Below are 17,168 nucleotides of genomic sequence, written 5' to 3'. Positions count from 1 at the left end.
CCCCACTGGTACTCACTAGTTTGTTCTCTATATGTGTGAGTCTGTCTCTGTTTTACATATACATTCATTTGTATTATTTTTTAGATTCCACATATAAGTGATATCATAGCGTATTTGTCTTTCTCTATCTGACTTATTTCACTAAGCATAATATTCTCTAGGTCCATCTACATTGCTGCAAATGGCACAATTGCATTCTTTTTTTATGGCTGAGTAATATTCCAGTGTGTGTGTGTATGTGTGTGTGTGTGTGTGTGTGTGTGTGTATAAAACATCTTCTTTATCCATTCATCTGATGATGGACAACAAACAGTATTCTTGATAATTTTGATTTTTTTCCCAATTCTTGTCTTATCTGACTAGATCTTTACTGTTTTTACCTTATAATATGAAGAGCTAGCACCAAGTTAGTAAAAGTATCATCATTTTTTTGTTTCCTTGAGTCTGAATTATCACCATTGCCTTTAAATCCATTGGTTGAATCTTTCTCAGCTGCTTGCCCATTTTGTGAGGGTTTATTTAAATAAAATTAGATAATACCTAGAAACCTACCAACCTGGCACATGTAAATGATGATATGTAGCAAAGCCCTGGAAGCTGGGGACATAGAATGGAGTGCCATGCTGTCATCCCTGGTGTTGGAGAGCTCTCACCCTTCCCTTAGGACACCTCACACATCTTACTCACTCATGACTGTCTGATGTGTGGACCAACTGATGGATCTGGTGACAATCTGCATATTAAACTTGAATTAATTTCTTTAGACTAAAAGTCATATAAATGACACTTCCAATATTTTCTTCTGGAATCTTAACAGATCATCTCCGGCACTCCTTGGAGCACACGTATGCCATTTTAGAAACACCGTTAGATGATCTCCCATCGCCTCTGTCGTGAAAGTCATCACCCTTTCATTCAGCAGCTCAGCCAACATGAACCAAGCAGCTGTTAAGTGCTAGGACCGTGTTAGGCATGAGACCCTCAGTAACATGGTTCCTGCCTTCAGAGAGTTGACAGTATAGGTCCCACCAGGCCAGGTCCTGGTTGTTCTTCCCTGTAGACCGTGACTCTGGACATGGCCAAGCTTGCAGTGAGTGCCCTTTGGTGCCTTGGTCTAGGCTGCCTGCCAGCCTTCCCAAAGTCTTAAGGCCATTGTTCCCCTCCCACTGGGTGGGAGAGAAGGTATCAGATCGCCTGCTCCCCAAATTGCCAACATTCCTGTGTCTGCCACTCGTGGAATCCCCATCTTCTCCACGGGTGAAGAGCTCCTTTCTTTCTTGAACCTAACTTCCCTGGGTACCTCACCCAGTGTAGCCTAGAGCCCTTTGGTGGCTCCCAAGCCAGGCCGTTAACACGTGAGAACTGGGAGTTCCCTGTGCCCACACAGGCCTGGTGTCTGCCCGTGCTGCTCCCAGGGAAGTGGTGAGCAGCGTGTGCGGACTGGTATCTCGGCCTTGACACGGCAGCAAAGGGTCAAACCCCATGAATGCAGTCTTTCATGGCCTTGGTACAGGGCTCCTATTTTTTCCTGCAGAAACTCTTACACTTGCTTTCAGAAGTGACAATCAAATGTGAACTTTCATGGTTTATTTATAGCTCGGCCTTATAGAGAGAAAGAAAAGAAGTGATTAAAAGGCGATTTTACCAAATATTTTGTTTTTAAAAGCTTTCATTGTGTGGGCAAAAAGGAAAGAGAACAGTCCCTGTCTTCGTTGTGCTGTCTAGACTCCCAAAGGGCGTAGTGTACTACAAATCCAGATTGTCCAACTCCTGCCTGCTGACAAAAAGTATGAATTTTGAGGCCAACTTCAAATAAACCCTTTGAACAGAAATATATTGTGGGGGGTGACTATATTTAGCACATGTCAGCATTTCCATAATAAATTCATATTGTTGTGCTATGGTAATTTCCAGATTTACTGCAGCCAGTGGGTTCATGAGGTTTCAGTTTTATGTTAATTATTTGGAGAAATGGGAAAACTCAGCAGTGCTATTTCTGATGACAGCACTGATTCTCTGGGCATTCTCCATATTGTGTCAAATACCCTTAGTGAGCCCTGTGTCCCAGGAGAGAGGAGAGTGAGCACAAGTCATTTTGACTGCCTGTAGAAGCATAATTTTTTTTAATATAAATTTATTTATTCTATTTATTTTATTTTTGGCTGCATCAGGGCTTCATTGCTATGCATGGGCTTTCTCTAGTTGCGGCGAGGGGGGGCTGCTCTTTGTTGCTGTGCGCGGGCTTCTCATTGCGGTGGCTTCTCTTGTTGCAGAGCACGGGCTCTAGGCGTTCAGGCTTCAGTAGTTGTGGCTCGTGGGCTCTAGAGCACAGGCTCAGTAGTTGTGGCGCACGGGCTTAGTTGCTCTGTGGCACGTGGGATCTTCCCGGACCAGGGCTTGAACTCGTGTCCCCTGCATTGGCAGGCGGATTCTTAACCACTGCACCACCAGGGAAGCCCATAACTTTTTTTTAGAGTGCAGTACAGTTTTATTTTCCTTCAAATGATCAAATCCCTGTATGCCGCTGTATAAAGTTTAGAAGACAGAAAAAACAAGTTAACAATAGAAAAAGCTATCACCCATGCTCTTGAACCTGTTAATATTTTAATATATTTTCTTCCATTGTTGATTATACATGTGTAACACAGTTTCTGAGATAGAATTGAAAAACAACTGTTTTTTTTACTCTCACTGTCCCTTTACACTTGTGCAGTAGAGCTAGTTTCTCTCTGCCCTGATTAAAAATTCTGTTAGTTCCATTACTTTCTTAGATAAGTAGAAAGTCACTTAGATAATACAAGTTTTATAGTCGCTTTAAGTCATGAGACATAACCAAACTTCAAACATTAGAATACCAAGGAATATATAATAATCACCACTTATTATTATTATTATTTTTTTTTTGCTGTACGCAGACCTCTCACTGTTGTGGCCTCTCCCGTTGCAGAGCACAGGCTCCGGACGCGCAGGCTCAGCGGCCATGGCTCATGGGCCCAGCCGCTCCGCGGCATGTGGGATCTTCCTGGACCAGGACACGAACCCTTGTCCCCTGCATCGGCAGGCGGACTCTCAACCACTGCGCCACCAGGGAAGCCCCACCACTTCATTTTTTATCCAAAGATAAGGCAACTCCTCACTCCTCCAGCTGGGACTGTTGCAAATGTGAGGAGCTGGCTGTGATCAGATTCTTCTTTGTTCCTCATTCACTTTCTCTCCAGTATATATTAGCTTTTTTCTTGTTCTTCTGAGGTGGTTGGAAGGTGTAAGGGAAGAGAGCTCAGGGGTGTAGGAAAGTTCTTATCTTGATCAGCGTTGTCATAAATGGACTTCATGCTAAGTTTAATAGGTGTTTACAGCTAGGCTCCATTGTAGATTTTTTTTTGGAGACTTTCCACTTCTGGAAACCTCTCACTGTATCCTGTCCTTGTCCTTCTCTATTCTAGTAGATTGCTTGCTCTTTTAATTCCTTAAAAATCCAGTAGGGGACTTCCTTGGTGGCACAGTGGTTAAGAATCTGCCTGCCAATGCAGAGGACACGGGTTTGAGCCCTGGTCCGGGAAGATCCCACCTGCCGTGGAGCAGCTAAGCCCGCGCGCCGCAACTACTGAGCCTGCGCTCTAGAGACCGCGAGCCACAACTACTGAGCCCATGGGCCACAACTACTGAAGCCTGTGTGCCTAGAGCCCGTGCTCCTCAACAAGAGAAGCCACCGCGATTAGAAGCCCGCACGCGCACTGCAACGAAGATTGGCCCCCGCTCACCGCAACTAGAGAAAGCCCGTGAGCAGCAGCAAAGACCCAATGCAGCCAAAAATAAATAAATAAATTTATAAAAAAAAAAAAAATCCAGTAGTTTGCCTCAAGCTTCTTTATGCAGGCTCCCTCTGCCTCATTAGGTGGCCATACTGGACAGGATCTGAGGCAACCCAGGAAGCCCTCTCACCTGTGGCCACCTCAGGCTCATGGGAAGCAGTCATGCCTTTTGGAGTCTGACACGTTCTGGCAGTGCTGGCTGATCCCAGGGCAACACTCCTTCACTGCTACACTGAAGCTGCCAGCCAGCGCTTCTGCTCCAGACAGGAGCCACACTCAACCCACCGTGTCTCACACCCTCAGGGATACACATCCAGATCCCTGTGGCGTCAGTGAGGCCATACTCTCACCTCTCCCCTAGAAGGCCTGATGCTCAGTCAACACACAGCTGTCTCCTAAAAAATCCATCTCTTTTTCTGACCTTCCACATGGATGAAAGGTTTGAGTTGATTTATGGGTCCTCAACTATGCTTTTTTTTCAAATTCTTCAGGGTGGTCTGTTTCCAGCTCACTTTGGTATCTCATATCTGTCAACTTTAGATCTCAGACAAAACTTCCATTTCAGCATTCTTTCACGTGTACGGTCCTTAAGTTCATTTATCCCGTAGACTATTCGCTGAGCGCATACGATACACCAGATGCTGAGTTTGTCAGTAGAAACAATTATAACAGTTCCTGCCTTAAGAAGCAGGAGTCTAGTTGGGGCAGCTGATGTGCTAACAAAGAATTGTGGGGCCGCATCATAAATGCTGTGATAGATGGAAGCACAAGTTGCTTGGGGAGCAAGTAACTCATTCTAGGTGGGAGGCAGGTAGTGGGGATGAGTCAGGAAAAACCTACTGTGGAATCAACACCTGAGCTAAGTTTAATATTTAACTCTGTACTTTTTTGAGAAACAAAATAGCCTCTTTTTAAACCTTTGAAATGTCTATCACTGTTATTTCTCAATAATTTATTTTAAAAATAAGCAAAGGTAACGTGAAGAAAGGAAAGAATTCCTTGCTATCTGCCCTGTGTCCACAACATCTGTTACAGTGGGAAGGAAAGTGACATTTATGGAGCTTCTTCTCTAATACAGGTTTCCTGGATCCCACCCATGAAGGCAGTCCTGGAATGTCGGCTCCAGTCTGAAGCCTAAGCACAACCCAAGGAGTATTCCCCTAGGGAATTTTCAAGCTTCAGAGGAGCTGAAGGAGGAGGCGGGGTCCTCCCTAAAATAGGCAGAGCAGAGCACCGCTATGAAGGAAGAAGCAATCCCAAAACAAGAGAACCAGTGGCAAAGTTGGCGATGGGGATGGCTGAGACCATCTCAGCAAGACATGGGGCTTACTTTAAGGGAATCAGAACTTAATTTGTGAAGGAAAATGTTATGACATATGTTGGGGTGAGCAGAGCTCTTAAAATATTCTTGTTAAGTGGAACGGCAGTGACCACACTAAGATGTTTTTGCTGTTTTGCAGAATGGCCCCAGTCTGACCTTCGTTGGTTCTTATCCTTTCACCTTGATTCCCTTTTCAATAATTTTTCATAATTTTTCAAATCTCCTCCTGAATAAGGCTACCATTTCTTTCTGCTGTCAGTGTGCTTGCTACTCTCAGCATCTCTGATCTCCCAAACAGAACTTTTAAATCCACTGGGGGCTAGGAAACCAGATAACTGGTTCAGAATGTCCATGGCGTCCTTGGGGAAGAGTTGGTAGGACATCCTGGCCAGATTGGAAATATGTGTAAGTGATTAGCAGATGAAAAAGTATCAACTTTCTTAATCCTTGAATAACTATTGAAAAGAAGTTTATCTGCTTCTAGCATAGTATTTGTCACACTCTATTTTGATCACAGTAAATGTCTTTTCCATTCTGTGGTGAGCTCTTTGATGAAAGGACCCATTCATTCTTCATCTCTGTATTCCATATATATTGGATGCTGTGCTTGGCACATAGAAGGGGCTCAATACATTTTATGAATATTCTAGGTACTGAGATTAAGCAGCAAATAGACAAAGCTCCCAGACTGTGTAGCTTACATTTTGGTTAGAACAAGGAATGGAGAGGGAGAGAAGGAACACATAAACCAATAAGTACACGGATTGTCAAAAAGGAATTAGTGATAAATAAGAAATATATTATTTATATAATTAAATGTGTGTGTGTGTGTGTGTGTGTGTGTGTGTGTGTGTATAAATAAATAAATCATAAGTAAGGCGGTAACGATGGGCAAGACTTGGATATGTTCTGAAGGTACCCAGGGCCTTTCACATTCTGTGTGGTAGTCAGCTCTTTACATTTCTTTCCTCCTCTGCTCGTGTGTGAGTTTCTCCAGGGCAAAGAGTATATCTGATGCAAATCTGTATCCCTAGCACAGTGTCTGTACATATTGAGTAATTAATATAGAGAGAGAGTAAGAAGTTGTACATATGTGACCTCAGAATGACTACATCCTTTACAATAAGAGTTCAATAGCTGTTCCTAAGACAGGACCTATTCTGGGGAGCTTTGTCATGCTGTTGCTTGCAATCTCCCCAGGTAAGTCTTTGGAATCCAAAGGTTGGGTTTACTCCATTCCCCCTAACTTTCCCATAAACTTAATAGCATTGGGAGACTACCCGAGGAAACTTGACCTCTCCATTCATATAATGGAGCCAACACAATCTATGGTTGATCTTGCTGCTGTTCACTCTGACTGTGTCCACCAAGACACTGCAACTTGCTGACTGCCCACTAACCACATTGTAAAGACAAGAAAGTCCTGAGGTCAAGTCCATTAGACTCAGCCCAGAGGTCTCACATCTGTATAGGCACAGTTGAAGAGACTACTGGAAAAAAGAACTAAAAGTGAAATGAAGAGGTCTTAAACATTCTGTCTTAAAGTACAGGTACAGAGTGGCTTCTCTTCAGTTACTGCTGTTGTGAGTTAAGCAGACAACGTGCTCAGTGGCTGATTATGTTGCCTTCTCAAGCCCTTGTGTCCAGGTAATGCAAGGGGGAAATAATTCCTTCCCACCACACCCTGCAAGCCATAATAAAAGTGCTTTGCCTTCCAGGTTGTTTATGCCCTGGAGGTCTCAACAGGCAACAATTTATTAAGCCCAGGCTGTGTGGTCCTAGATGTAACCTTTAATGTTCATTGGATTTTAATCTTATCACCAGAGAAAGTAAGTTGAAAAAAAAAAAATGGACTCACCAAATCTCTTAAGGGAAGTAAATTCTAATTAGAATGTTCTTGCTGGGACTTACCTGGTGGCTCAGTGGTTAAGAATCCACCTGCCAACGCAGGGGACACGGGTTCAAGCCCTAGTCCGGGAAGATCCCACATGCCGCGGAGCAACTAAGCCCATGTGCCACAACTACTCAGCCTGCACTCTAGAGCCCACAAGCCACAACTACTGAGTCGGCGTGCCACAACTAGTGAAGCCCGTGCACCTAGAGCCCGTGCTCCACAACAAAGGGAAGCCACTGCAATGAGAAGCCCGCGCATCGCAAGGAAGAGTAGCCCCCCGCTCGCCACAACTAGAGAAAGCCCACGCTCAGCAATGAAGACCCAACGTATCCAAAAATAAATAAATAAATTTACTAAAAAAAAAAAAAGAATGTTCTTGCCTGTGACAGGCCTCACATTGGTATTAACTTTCCAACTTAGTTCTGTGTGTTCTGTTTTCCATTTGACAGGAGGCAATGGCAAGAATGAGCAAAGTTGGGAAAGTTGTGTTTCCTAGACGTGAGGATAAAAGGTAAGTTTATATGTTTTCTATGCACAGTGCTGAGGAGTGAGGACAACAGACACATGCAACTTTACAGCCGGAATAAACCACAGGGGTCAGCAAGCCAGGCCTTTCATTTAATAGTTGATAAAACTAAGTCTCAGAGACGTAAAGTCACTTTCAGTTCCCCAAGATCACGGAGCTAGATAGGGCCAGACCTGGAGGTCAAATTCAAACTTTTGAACTCTCAAACCAATGTTTTTTTCCCTAGGTCATTAGCAGTAAATCTGGTCTCCTCTGTTCTAAAATGGGGATCTCTTATGTCTTCCACACGGTAGCATCTGTCTGTTCCTCCACCCTTTGCATCATGTGACTTTGAGGGCTACAACATGACTTTTATTTTAAATTGAAGTATAGTTAATTTACAATATCCTGTTAGTTTCAGGTATACAGCACAGTGATTTTATATATATATATATATATATATATAGAGAGAGAGAGAGAGAGAGAGAGAGAGAGAGAGGGAGAGATATTCTTCTTCAGATTCTCTTCCTTTATAGGTTATTATAAAATATTGAGTATAGTTCCCTATACTATACAGTACGTCAGCATAACTTTGATTAATGTTTTAACCCCAATTCACAAACACTAATTTATTGAGTGCCTGCTATCTTCAAGGCATTATGCTCTTTGGCATCTAGGCAGGATTTAGAAGGGAATAAGACAATCTTATTTATGCAGTAGATCATTTCGAGCCAAAGGGATATGTTATATAATAGAAGTATTACCAGGTGACAAAGTAACCCAAAACAGAAAAGAATTTGACCCTGTAGGAGTGAGGCAAAGCTTTTGAGAGGACGTTAAGTCTAGCTGACTTTAAATGCTTAGAAGAAGTTGTCAGGCCAAAACCAAAAAGCACTTTGTCAGTAGAGGAATAACACAGGCAAAGTTATAAAGGTGGCAACAGCATCGTATATTCAGGAAACTATCAACAACTCATAATTCTGAAATGCGAAGTATGAGATGGGAGATGGCAGGGAGTGAAATTGGGTGTTGGGGGGAACAGAGTGGGTCCTCTCATAATGAGCTTTGAGGCCGTGCTAAGGACCTCAGACTTCATCCTACTGGTGAAATGGAGATACTGAACTTTAGGCAGTGGTGGGACCTGGTCAGATGCAGATATTAGAAAAATCCTCTTAGAGGATGCGTTAGAGGGCCTAAGGGTAGGAAAGACCAGATGAAAAGTTTTTCAACAATCCAGCTGAGAGAGGAAAAGGACCTATCTTGAGTCACTGGTAGTGAGTTTAGAGATGAAGGAACAGTTGTGCAAGTGGCTTTTATCATTTTAGGAAAGTATTTGAGGTTAAGACACAAAAACAAATTCTACCTTATACAATGGACAGGCAAAGGTGCTGATCCCACCAAAGCATGATCGACATTTAACGGAGTGGAAACGTCCATGGAAAAAGCCATCCAGTATCTTTTTATTTCCTTAAAGCAAGTCTCCAAATGGAGCTGGGCTGTTAATCCTCTGAATATAAACCCTCTCTAAATACCAGGATGAGTGGAGCAGGCCCTTACATGGGGGAGCTCAATGCAGGAACATGGAGAGAACTGAGTTCCCCATGGCAGTGGGAGCCCTGGCCTAGCAGCATCTCTCTTTTGTTGAAATTAGAAACATTATTCTTCTCCATCTCTTCACTGACCCTCTGAAGACTCTTGAGAGAAATCTGTTTTTAAGTTCTTTGAGTAGATTCCACATGTTCTTTTTTTTTTTTTACATCTTTATTGGAGTATAATTGCTTTACAATGGTGTGTTAGTTTCTGCTTTATAACAAAGTGAATCAGTTATACATATACATATGTTCCCATATCCCCTCCCTCTTGCGTCTCCCTCCCACCCTCCCTATCCCACCCCTCTAGGTGGTCACAGAGCACCGAGCTGATCTCCGTGTGCTATGCGGCTGCTTCCCACCAGCTATCTATTTTACTTTTGGTAGTGTATATACGTCCATGCCACTCTCTCGCTTTGTCACAGCTTACGTACTTTTGAAAAGAATCCTTGGCGGCTTGCTGTCAGCCGATGTGAGAGAGGCGCACACGATGCTCCAGCACCATCTGCAGGCGGCCTGAAGATTTGAAAGTGGAAAGAGCCAGTTTCCTTCTGAGCTACACTCAACATCTCCTTGACTCAAATCACGTTCTTGTCTGTATAGAACACTTAGGTCTGTGCCACACAGACCTAAGAATGGAAGGAAACATTTATATATCATATATCTAATAAAAGATTAATATCCATATACAGAGAACCCCTAAAACTCAATAACCAAAAGGCCAACGACCTAAATCAAAAATGGGCAAAGGACTTGAATAGACATTTCTCCAAAAATGATATACAGATGGTCAATAAGCACATGAAAAGATGCTCAACACCACTAATCATTAGGGCAATACAAATCAAGACTACAATGAGATACCAATTTATACCCATTAGTATGGCTACTGTCAAAAAACCAGAAAATAACAAGTGTTGACAAGGATGTGGAAAAATTGGATCCCTTGCACACTGTTGGTGGGATGTAAAATGGTGCAGCCACTGTGGAAAATAGTATGGTGGTACCTCAAAAGTGTAAGATAGAATTACCATATAACCCAGAAATTCCACTTCTGGGTATGTGCCCAGAAGAACTGAAATCATGGTCTCAAAGAGATATTTATGCACCCATGTTCAGAGCAGCATTATTCACAGTAGCTAAAACATGGAAGCAACCCAAGTGTCCATTGACAGATGAATGGTTAAAGAAAAAGTGGTATATGCATACAACAGAATATTATTCAACCTTAAAAAGGAAGGGAATTCTGAAATACGCTACAACACGGATGAACCTTGAGGATATTATGTTAGCGAAAAGAGCCAGTCACAAAATGACAAATATTGTATGATTCCCCTTATATGAGGTACCTGGCATAATCAAATTCATGGATACAGAAAATAGAATGTTGGTTGCCAGGGGCTAGGGAGAAGGGGAGAATGGAGAGTTATTATTTCATGGGTGGAGTTTTAGTTTTGCAAGGTGAAAAGAGTTCTATGGATATGGATGGTGGTGACAGCTGCACAGTAATATGAATGTACTTAATGCCACTGAACTGTACACTTAAAAGTGGCTAAAATGGTAAATTTCATGTTATGTATATTTTACCACAGTTTTAAAAATTGGAAAATAAAAAGCACAGGGAAAGAAGCACCTTGGACCTCAGCTTCCCATGTATAAAAAAGGAAAAATATAGTCTCTCCATCTTTTGACATTTCAGGATAATAGAAGGATGTAAGAACAACATCAGCTCACATCGTGTAAGCACTTGACAGTCCGCATAATATTTCATGTTCATGTTTAAAATTCAGTCACTCTGTGACGTAGGTACTGTTATCATCCCTCTTACAGCAGGGAAACTGAGGCTCAGACCGTTTAAAGAAGTTGCCCCGAATCACCTAGGCTTCTCTGCCTGGAAAGCCGATGCTTTTCCCACTGTACAAAGACTAAGGCCAATGAACAAAGTTGCTGCAAAGTTGTCAGTATTAACATTAGAAATCGTCAAGTGTATGAGAAAGAGTACTGACCCAAGCTTCCTTCTAGAAGTTTCCCAAAGTCAGAAAATCCAACTCATATAGTGAAAAAATTGCTTGACGTTAGATTGTCAGAGAGTAGCATTTGAAGAAGAAAATTGCTGTCCCCAAAATCATTCTATGATTAATAAATTTGGAGGCTCATAGAGTGGGTTTTAGTATAATCTACATATAGTGAGATTGATGGTAATTTTGGAATGTTAATTTTTTAAGTAGTAACCATAACTAGCATTGATATCACTTGCTGTGAGTCAGGCACTGTTCTAAGTTCTTCTCAAATACTACCTCATTTAGTTCACATAACAGTTCACATTACCTCTATTGAGGTAGGTCTTGTAATTTTTCCTATTTACAAATAGAGACATTTAGGAACAAAGAGATTAAGTAAAATATCCATGGTCACACAGCTAGTAATGGGGCCAAGCTGAGATTCAAACCCAGGCCTCAGAGTCCACCTCTTAACCCTGTGTGTGGCCCCATCACGGCTCTTAAGTTACCAGAATTCTTAAGGTAGAAATGCCGGGCAGGGGTGTTCCTATTAATCTGTTTAGCTCTGCATGTTACAGGTAGAAGTCCCTGTGTGCATTCAGAGTTACTCTTACACTCTCTGTCTCCCCCAATTCCCAAGCTTGCACCAGTGCTCCTTCACGAGGACTTCTTTTCAGAGAACCCCAGAACCTACCAAGACATGCTAGACAGGGTTCATCAACCCCTTACCTCACGTCAGCTCCTCCCAGCCAAGAGGAATAAGGGCCAAGCTTCCGTCTCCAAGTATAATTTGTCTTAGCTTCTATTGTCCTTTTCAAGATTGTGATGCCAAGGTAGCTTCAGCTGCTCTGCCTTCTAACTCACGGCCAACACCAGTTCTAACAGGTCTTATCTGAAGACTCAGCTGGATAGTACCGGAGAAAAGGGTCCTCTGTGGGATGCCCAGAAGGCAGGGCACAGCTCCAGGAAAGGTGTTAGTCACATTCTCATGGGGTTTTACTCCCAGATAAAGGAGTCTGCAAAGGAAATGTAGGTGTGGAGTGTGCAAAGGGTGATTAAAATGTTCAGTTGCATCCCTGGTCAGGCTGTGACATTAAACCAGTCGCTAAACTGGTCAGGGGTGGGGGGGTTGGGTAATCATATATGAAATACTTATTGAAGCTGGGAATGTGAAAGGCCCTGTGTCAAGCCCAGCACTTCCACTGTGTTATAGTGGAGGCTTTGAAGTCGGATAGCCCTGAGTTTGAATTCCAGCTCTGCCGAGTTTTAGCAATACTATTTTAGATTTGCCTCTTTGAGCAAATCTCAGCTCTAAAACCTTTACCTCTAAAATGGAGATGTAGGTTCACCCATGGAGGTTAAAGATAGTGAGTGAAACATGTGACTCAGGATGCTGTCAGCATCCAAAAAATGGGAAGTGTCTGCAAAACTGTAACAGATAACACTTCTGTTCTTCTAAATGTCAGGGGAAGCAGCATAACAGTCTTGCTTGAGATCACCCAACATATTTATTTTTCTCCTGCAGATATTATGACAAGAAATATCAAGTATTCCTAAAGCTGGTTGAACACCAGAAGGAGTATGCATCCATCATGAAAGGGGACTGAACTGAGCTTGCACGGGCGGATGCCAGGTTTCATGTCATTGCATCAGGGGCCTCTGTCATTTCACCTTATATTTAAGACCCTTAGGTATCATTTCATCATTTATGTATTTTCTTTTTAATAAAGAAAACTGAGACGTGTGCAACCAGAACTAGAGTCTTCCATTTCACAATACCACCGTTATTTACTTGGTGGTTTCCACAGGCACCATCATGGAGACAGAAACTTCACCAAGGGTCATAGGATCTCCTATGGGACTAGAACTTGGGGATCATTCAATCCAGGAGAAACTGTCCTTGGTAACTGATTCAATGTCAGCCATTAAAGACCTAACTTCAGGTAGGGCATCTAATGTTTATTCTATAGGTGGCTAAAAACTTACTTTTTATTTGGAAATAATTTCAAACTTACAGAAAAACTGCAAGAATAGGAATAATACAGGGAACACCCATGTACCTAACTTTTACCTTTGAATGGTTATCCTGTCTGCTTTCTCATTTATATGTTCTCTTTCTATATGCATGTGTGTGTGTGTGTGTGTATATATATATATATATATTTGTATACATATGAATACATATATACACACAAATTTTTATGAATCACTTGAGAGTAAATTTCAGTAGACTTAATATTTATATAGCACTTTAATCTATTCATATTCAAGTTTTGTCAATAATTCAATAACGTGTATTATGGCATTTTTCTCTCCCGAGTAGGATCCAGTTTAGCCTCAGATACTGCATTTAACTGCAGAATAGTCATCTTGCAAACATCACTTTAAGATAGGTGCAGGCAGGGATCATCAATGGATCCAGGAGGAAATTATTTTTCTTTTTTAACATCTTTATTGGGGTATAATTGCTGTACAATGGTGTGTTTGTTGCTGCTGTACAACAAAGTGAATCAGCTATACATATACATATAATCCCATATCCCCTCCCTCTTGCGTCTCCCTCCCACCCTCCCTATCCCACCCCTCTAGGTGGTCACAAAGCACCGAGCTGATCTCCCTGTGCCATGTGGCTGCTTCCCAGTAGCTAACTATTTTACATTTGGTAGTGTATATATGTCCATGCCACTCTCTCACTTCGTCCCAGCTTACCCTTCCCCCTCCCCGTGTCCTCAAGTCCATTCTCTAGGTCTGCATCTTTATTCCTGTCCTGCCCCTAGGTTCTTCAGAACCATTTTTTTTTTTTTTAGATTCCATATGTATGTGTTAACATATGGTATTTGTTTTTCTCTTTCTGACTTACTTCACTCTGTATGACAGACTCTAGGTCCATCCACCTCACTACAAATAACTCAATTTCGTTTCTTTTTATGGCTGAGTAATATTCCATTGTATGTATGTGCCACATCTTCTTTATCCATTCATCTGTTGATGGACACCTAGGTTGCTTTCATGTCCTAGTTATTGTAAATAGAGCTGCAATGAACATTGTGGTACATGAGTCTTTTTGAATTATGGTTTTCTCAGGGTATATGCCCAGTAGTGGGATTGCTGGGCCATATGATAGTTCTATTTTTAATTTTTTAAGGAACCTCCATACTGTTCTCCAGGAGGAAATTTTGATGAGTAACAGGATATATGCATGGTCTTAAAACGTCTCCTCACAGATTGTTTATCAGTTACAAGAAGAAAAAGAAAGTTAACCATACAGGGAAGAAATAGGACAGCATCTTGATTGGGTGATCAAAATTAACTTCAGATGGGTAAATAGACATCATGGGCCTCCAGATGTGACAGCCTGAAAAGGACATAACATCATTCTGGCTGGGAATGCATAGCCTCGATCTAATCATGAGGAAACATAAGACAAAACCCAAATTGGGCAGCATTCTGTTTTTTAATGGACTATACTCTTTAAAAATATCTCTGTCATAAAGACAAAAGTGTATGGAAAAGAAACATGGTGGCTAAAAGCTTTTGATACAGACAAGTATTTGAAAACACAACTACAGTTACCTTAGTTGACACCATAACACACACATACAAACACAAACATACACACATGTACGTACGCACACACACATACCATTTTGGACCCAAGAGTAACTGCTAGTTTTGATTCTAGAGCTGTCGTCATTCAGATGAGTTTGAATAGAGAATATATGGAACTTCAGCAACATAAGTCAGCAGGTAGAGAAGAAAAAGCCACTACAGCTCAGTCTTCAAACCTCTTTTGGAGTACTCATTCTGTGCCAGCTATTGTGCTATGCGCTGGAGTACAGGGATAAAGAAAACGTGGTCCCTGCCTTCAGGGAGCTCCCAGTCTAAAGAGAAACAGAGACAAGTAAATTGATCACAGTACACTGGAAGAGGTGCCACATTAAAAGACAGCACCTGCTGCCGTAGAGCACATCCAACAGCAAGAAAAGGAGGAAGCAGTGGAAGGTTAACAGATTGGATGGAAAGCATTATGATGTAATGGCTGTGAGCCCTGGCTTGAGATTCTAGGCCTGGCTCCACCTCCGACTTGATGTGTGACTTGGAGAAAGGCCCTCAATCTTCCTAAGCTTCAGATTTTGAATGAGGATATTCACAGTACCTACTTTACTAGATCACAATGAGGATTAAGTGAAATAATACCTGTAACGCACCTAGCTCAGTTGTCTGGATCATGCCTGTCTTTTTGCAGCACCTGGCATGTAGGAGATGCTCAGAACACTAACAATAAAAATTTTGAGTAGAATGACCACACCCAGTTGCAAAGGCCAGCTCTGTAATAACACTCTACAGTATCCAAAGGATATAGAGATCTTGGGCAGGGACTAGAGTGTGAAGGTAGGTGTGGCTGTCTAATCCAGCAGGCTCTGGCAGCAGGAAGAAGCCCAGTTCATTCACCTAGACCCCAGCCAGAACTTGAGCTATGGGTGAGAAGGATTGAGGAGTCAGACTCAGCACCTCAGAGGAGAAGTCAGGTATAGCAGGACCTAAGGCAAGATGTCAGGACCACAGTCAGACAATCAGGCTTAAGCTGCTAATACTGATCAGCTCTGACTTAGACACCAGGTCAGGCCTGGGCCCACTCAAGCAAAGCAGCGGTGAATGCAGAAGTTGTGCCTGGCTAGGAACACAGAGGTGGAAGAGTGAATAATTAGCAACTATTTGCCAAGTTCTTCCTGTATGTTCTCTGCAATTCTTACCATAGCATAACTTACGGTAACATTAACTCCATGTTCCAGTTAAGAAAGCTTAAGACTCAGAAAACATAAATAGCTCGCCCAGAATCCCTCAGGTGGCAGTGGAGACAGGATTTGAATCCAGATCTGTCGCTTTGGGTGTTACCATCTTGTAACAGCTGCAGAGGAATCCAGCCCCACAGCCTGCTCTTTGGTTAGAGTACTCGTGCCGTGGGTGAACAGCGGGGCTGCTGGTCCTTCTCTCAGGCAACTCCTATCCAAACCAACCCTGGCTTCCCACTGCTTTATAGAGAAAGGAAAACACACACAGGTGAGGCAAGGAACATGGGAACCCTAGAAATCCTCTGGCATCTTAACAGTGAGAAGCACTGTTAGAAGGGCTGAAAAACCTTGGGCAAGATACTCAACCTCTAGGCCTCAGTCTCCCCCCTCTGTCAATGGTATAATCCTGCTACCTACCGCCTAATGTTGGTCATAAGGGTTCAGTGAAGAAACTCTATAAAGGCCCAAGCACAGTGCTATGTGGATGATAGACACTCTACAAATGCTGTTTCCACAGTGTTCTCTGGTGTCACCTGGCCAGATGGTTAATCCCTAAGAAAATAATTCTGGTTCCTACTATAAAGCCAGTGTTTTAGGAAAATGTAAATGTCTCTATGGATTTCTTTAACCATGTGTAGCTGGAGAATAAAAATTTTAATGACTCCAATACTCACCTTCTTGCACTGGGAAGGGGGGCTTTATTTAATGCACACATGTAAAGTATAAGTGTATTTAGCTTTTATGAATAAGAATTACAGTGTGGCCAGAGTGGTTTGTGGGATTTTTGTTTGGTTTGGTTGCCTACTAAAAGCTTTTCTTTCAAGTTGAAGCCAGCCTTGTTTCGCAAATCATTTTGCTAAGGAACACATTTTGGGTTTTTCATTTTGACCGAAAATACTTCCCATATGTGAAGAATATAAATGTGGCTTTCCAAAGAGCCTGAGAGAATAAAAGCTGGGAGAGGGAAGTGGAGAGGAAAAGACAAGGACAGCGGAATGGGTGACATGGTGCAGAGCAGCAGTAAATGACAGGACCCAATGCCAGAGTTTGCTGGAGTCCAAATGCAACAGCTAGAAGGGATACCCTCTCTCAGGGAGACCCCGACTGGGTGGTGGTCTTTATATTCACACCACAGTCTATGTTGTTGCCAGTTGCACTGGGGAGCAGAGGGATAGAGAGTATGCGTTCCAAGGGGAGTGGTGAAAATAATGTAGGGCATTCCTGGAAACACCCAGCTCTGAGGAGGCACCAGAT

At 42.4% G+C, this 17,168-nt stretch overlaps 1 protein-coding gene across 7 annotated transcripts in view; it reads left to right on the top strand.

The window, feature by feature from the left end:
• FGGY (FGGY carbohydrate kinase domain containing) overlaps positions 1-12,868 on the top strand; it is a 422,532-nt gene extending 409,664 nt beyond the window's left edge. For all 7 annotated transcript variants that reach the window (XM_082834792.1, XM_082834791.1, XM_082834790.1 and 4 more), the window contains 2 exons: positions 7,477-7,538; positions 12,647-12,868. In XM_082834792.1, the coding sequence (XP_082690918.1) occupies positions 7,477-7,538; positions 12,647-12,728 (144 nt within the window). In that variant the 3' untranslated portion in view covers positions 12,729-12,868. The remainder of the gene's footprint in view (positions 1-7,476; positions 7,539-12,646) is intronic.
• The last annotated feature ends 4,300 nt before the right edge of the window (positions 12,869-17,168 follow it).

Source organism: Leucopleurus acutus, assembly GCF_964270905.1.
Source record: "Leucopleurus acutus genome assembly, chromosome: 2".
In the NCBI taxonomy this organism is placed as follows: domain Eukaryota; kingdom Metazoa; phylum Chordata; class Mammalia; order Artiodactyla; family Delphinidae; genus Leucopleurus; species Leucopleurus acutus.
The sequence above is the reverse complement of the archived record's forward strand: the minus strand, read 5'-3'. Positions and strand labels throughout refer to the sequence as shown.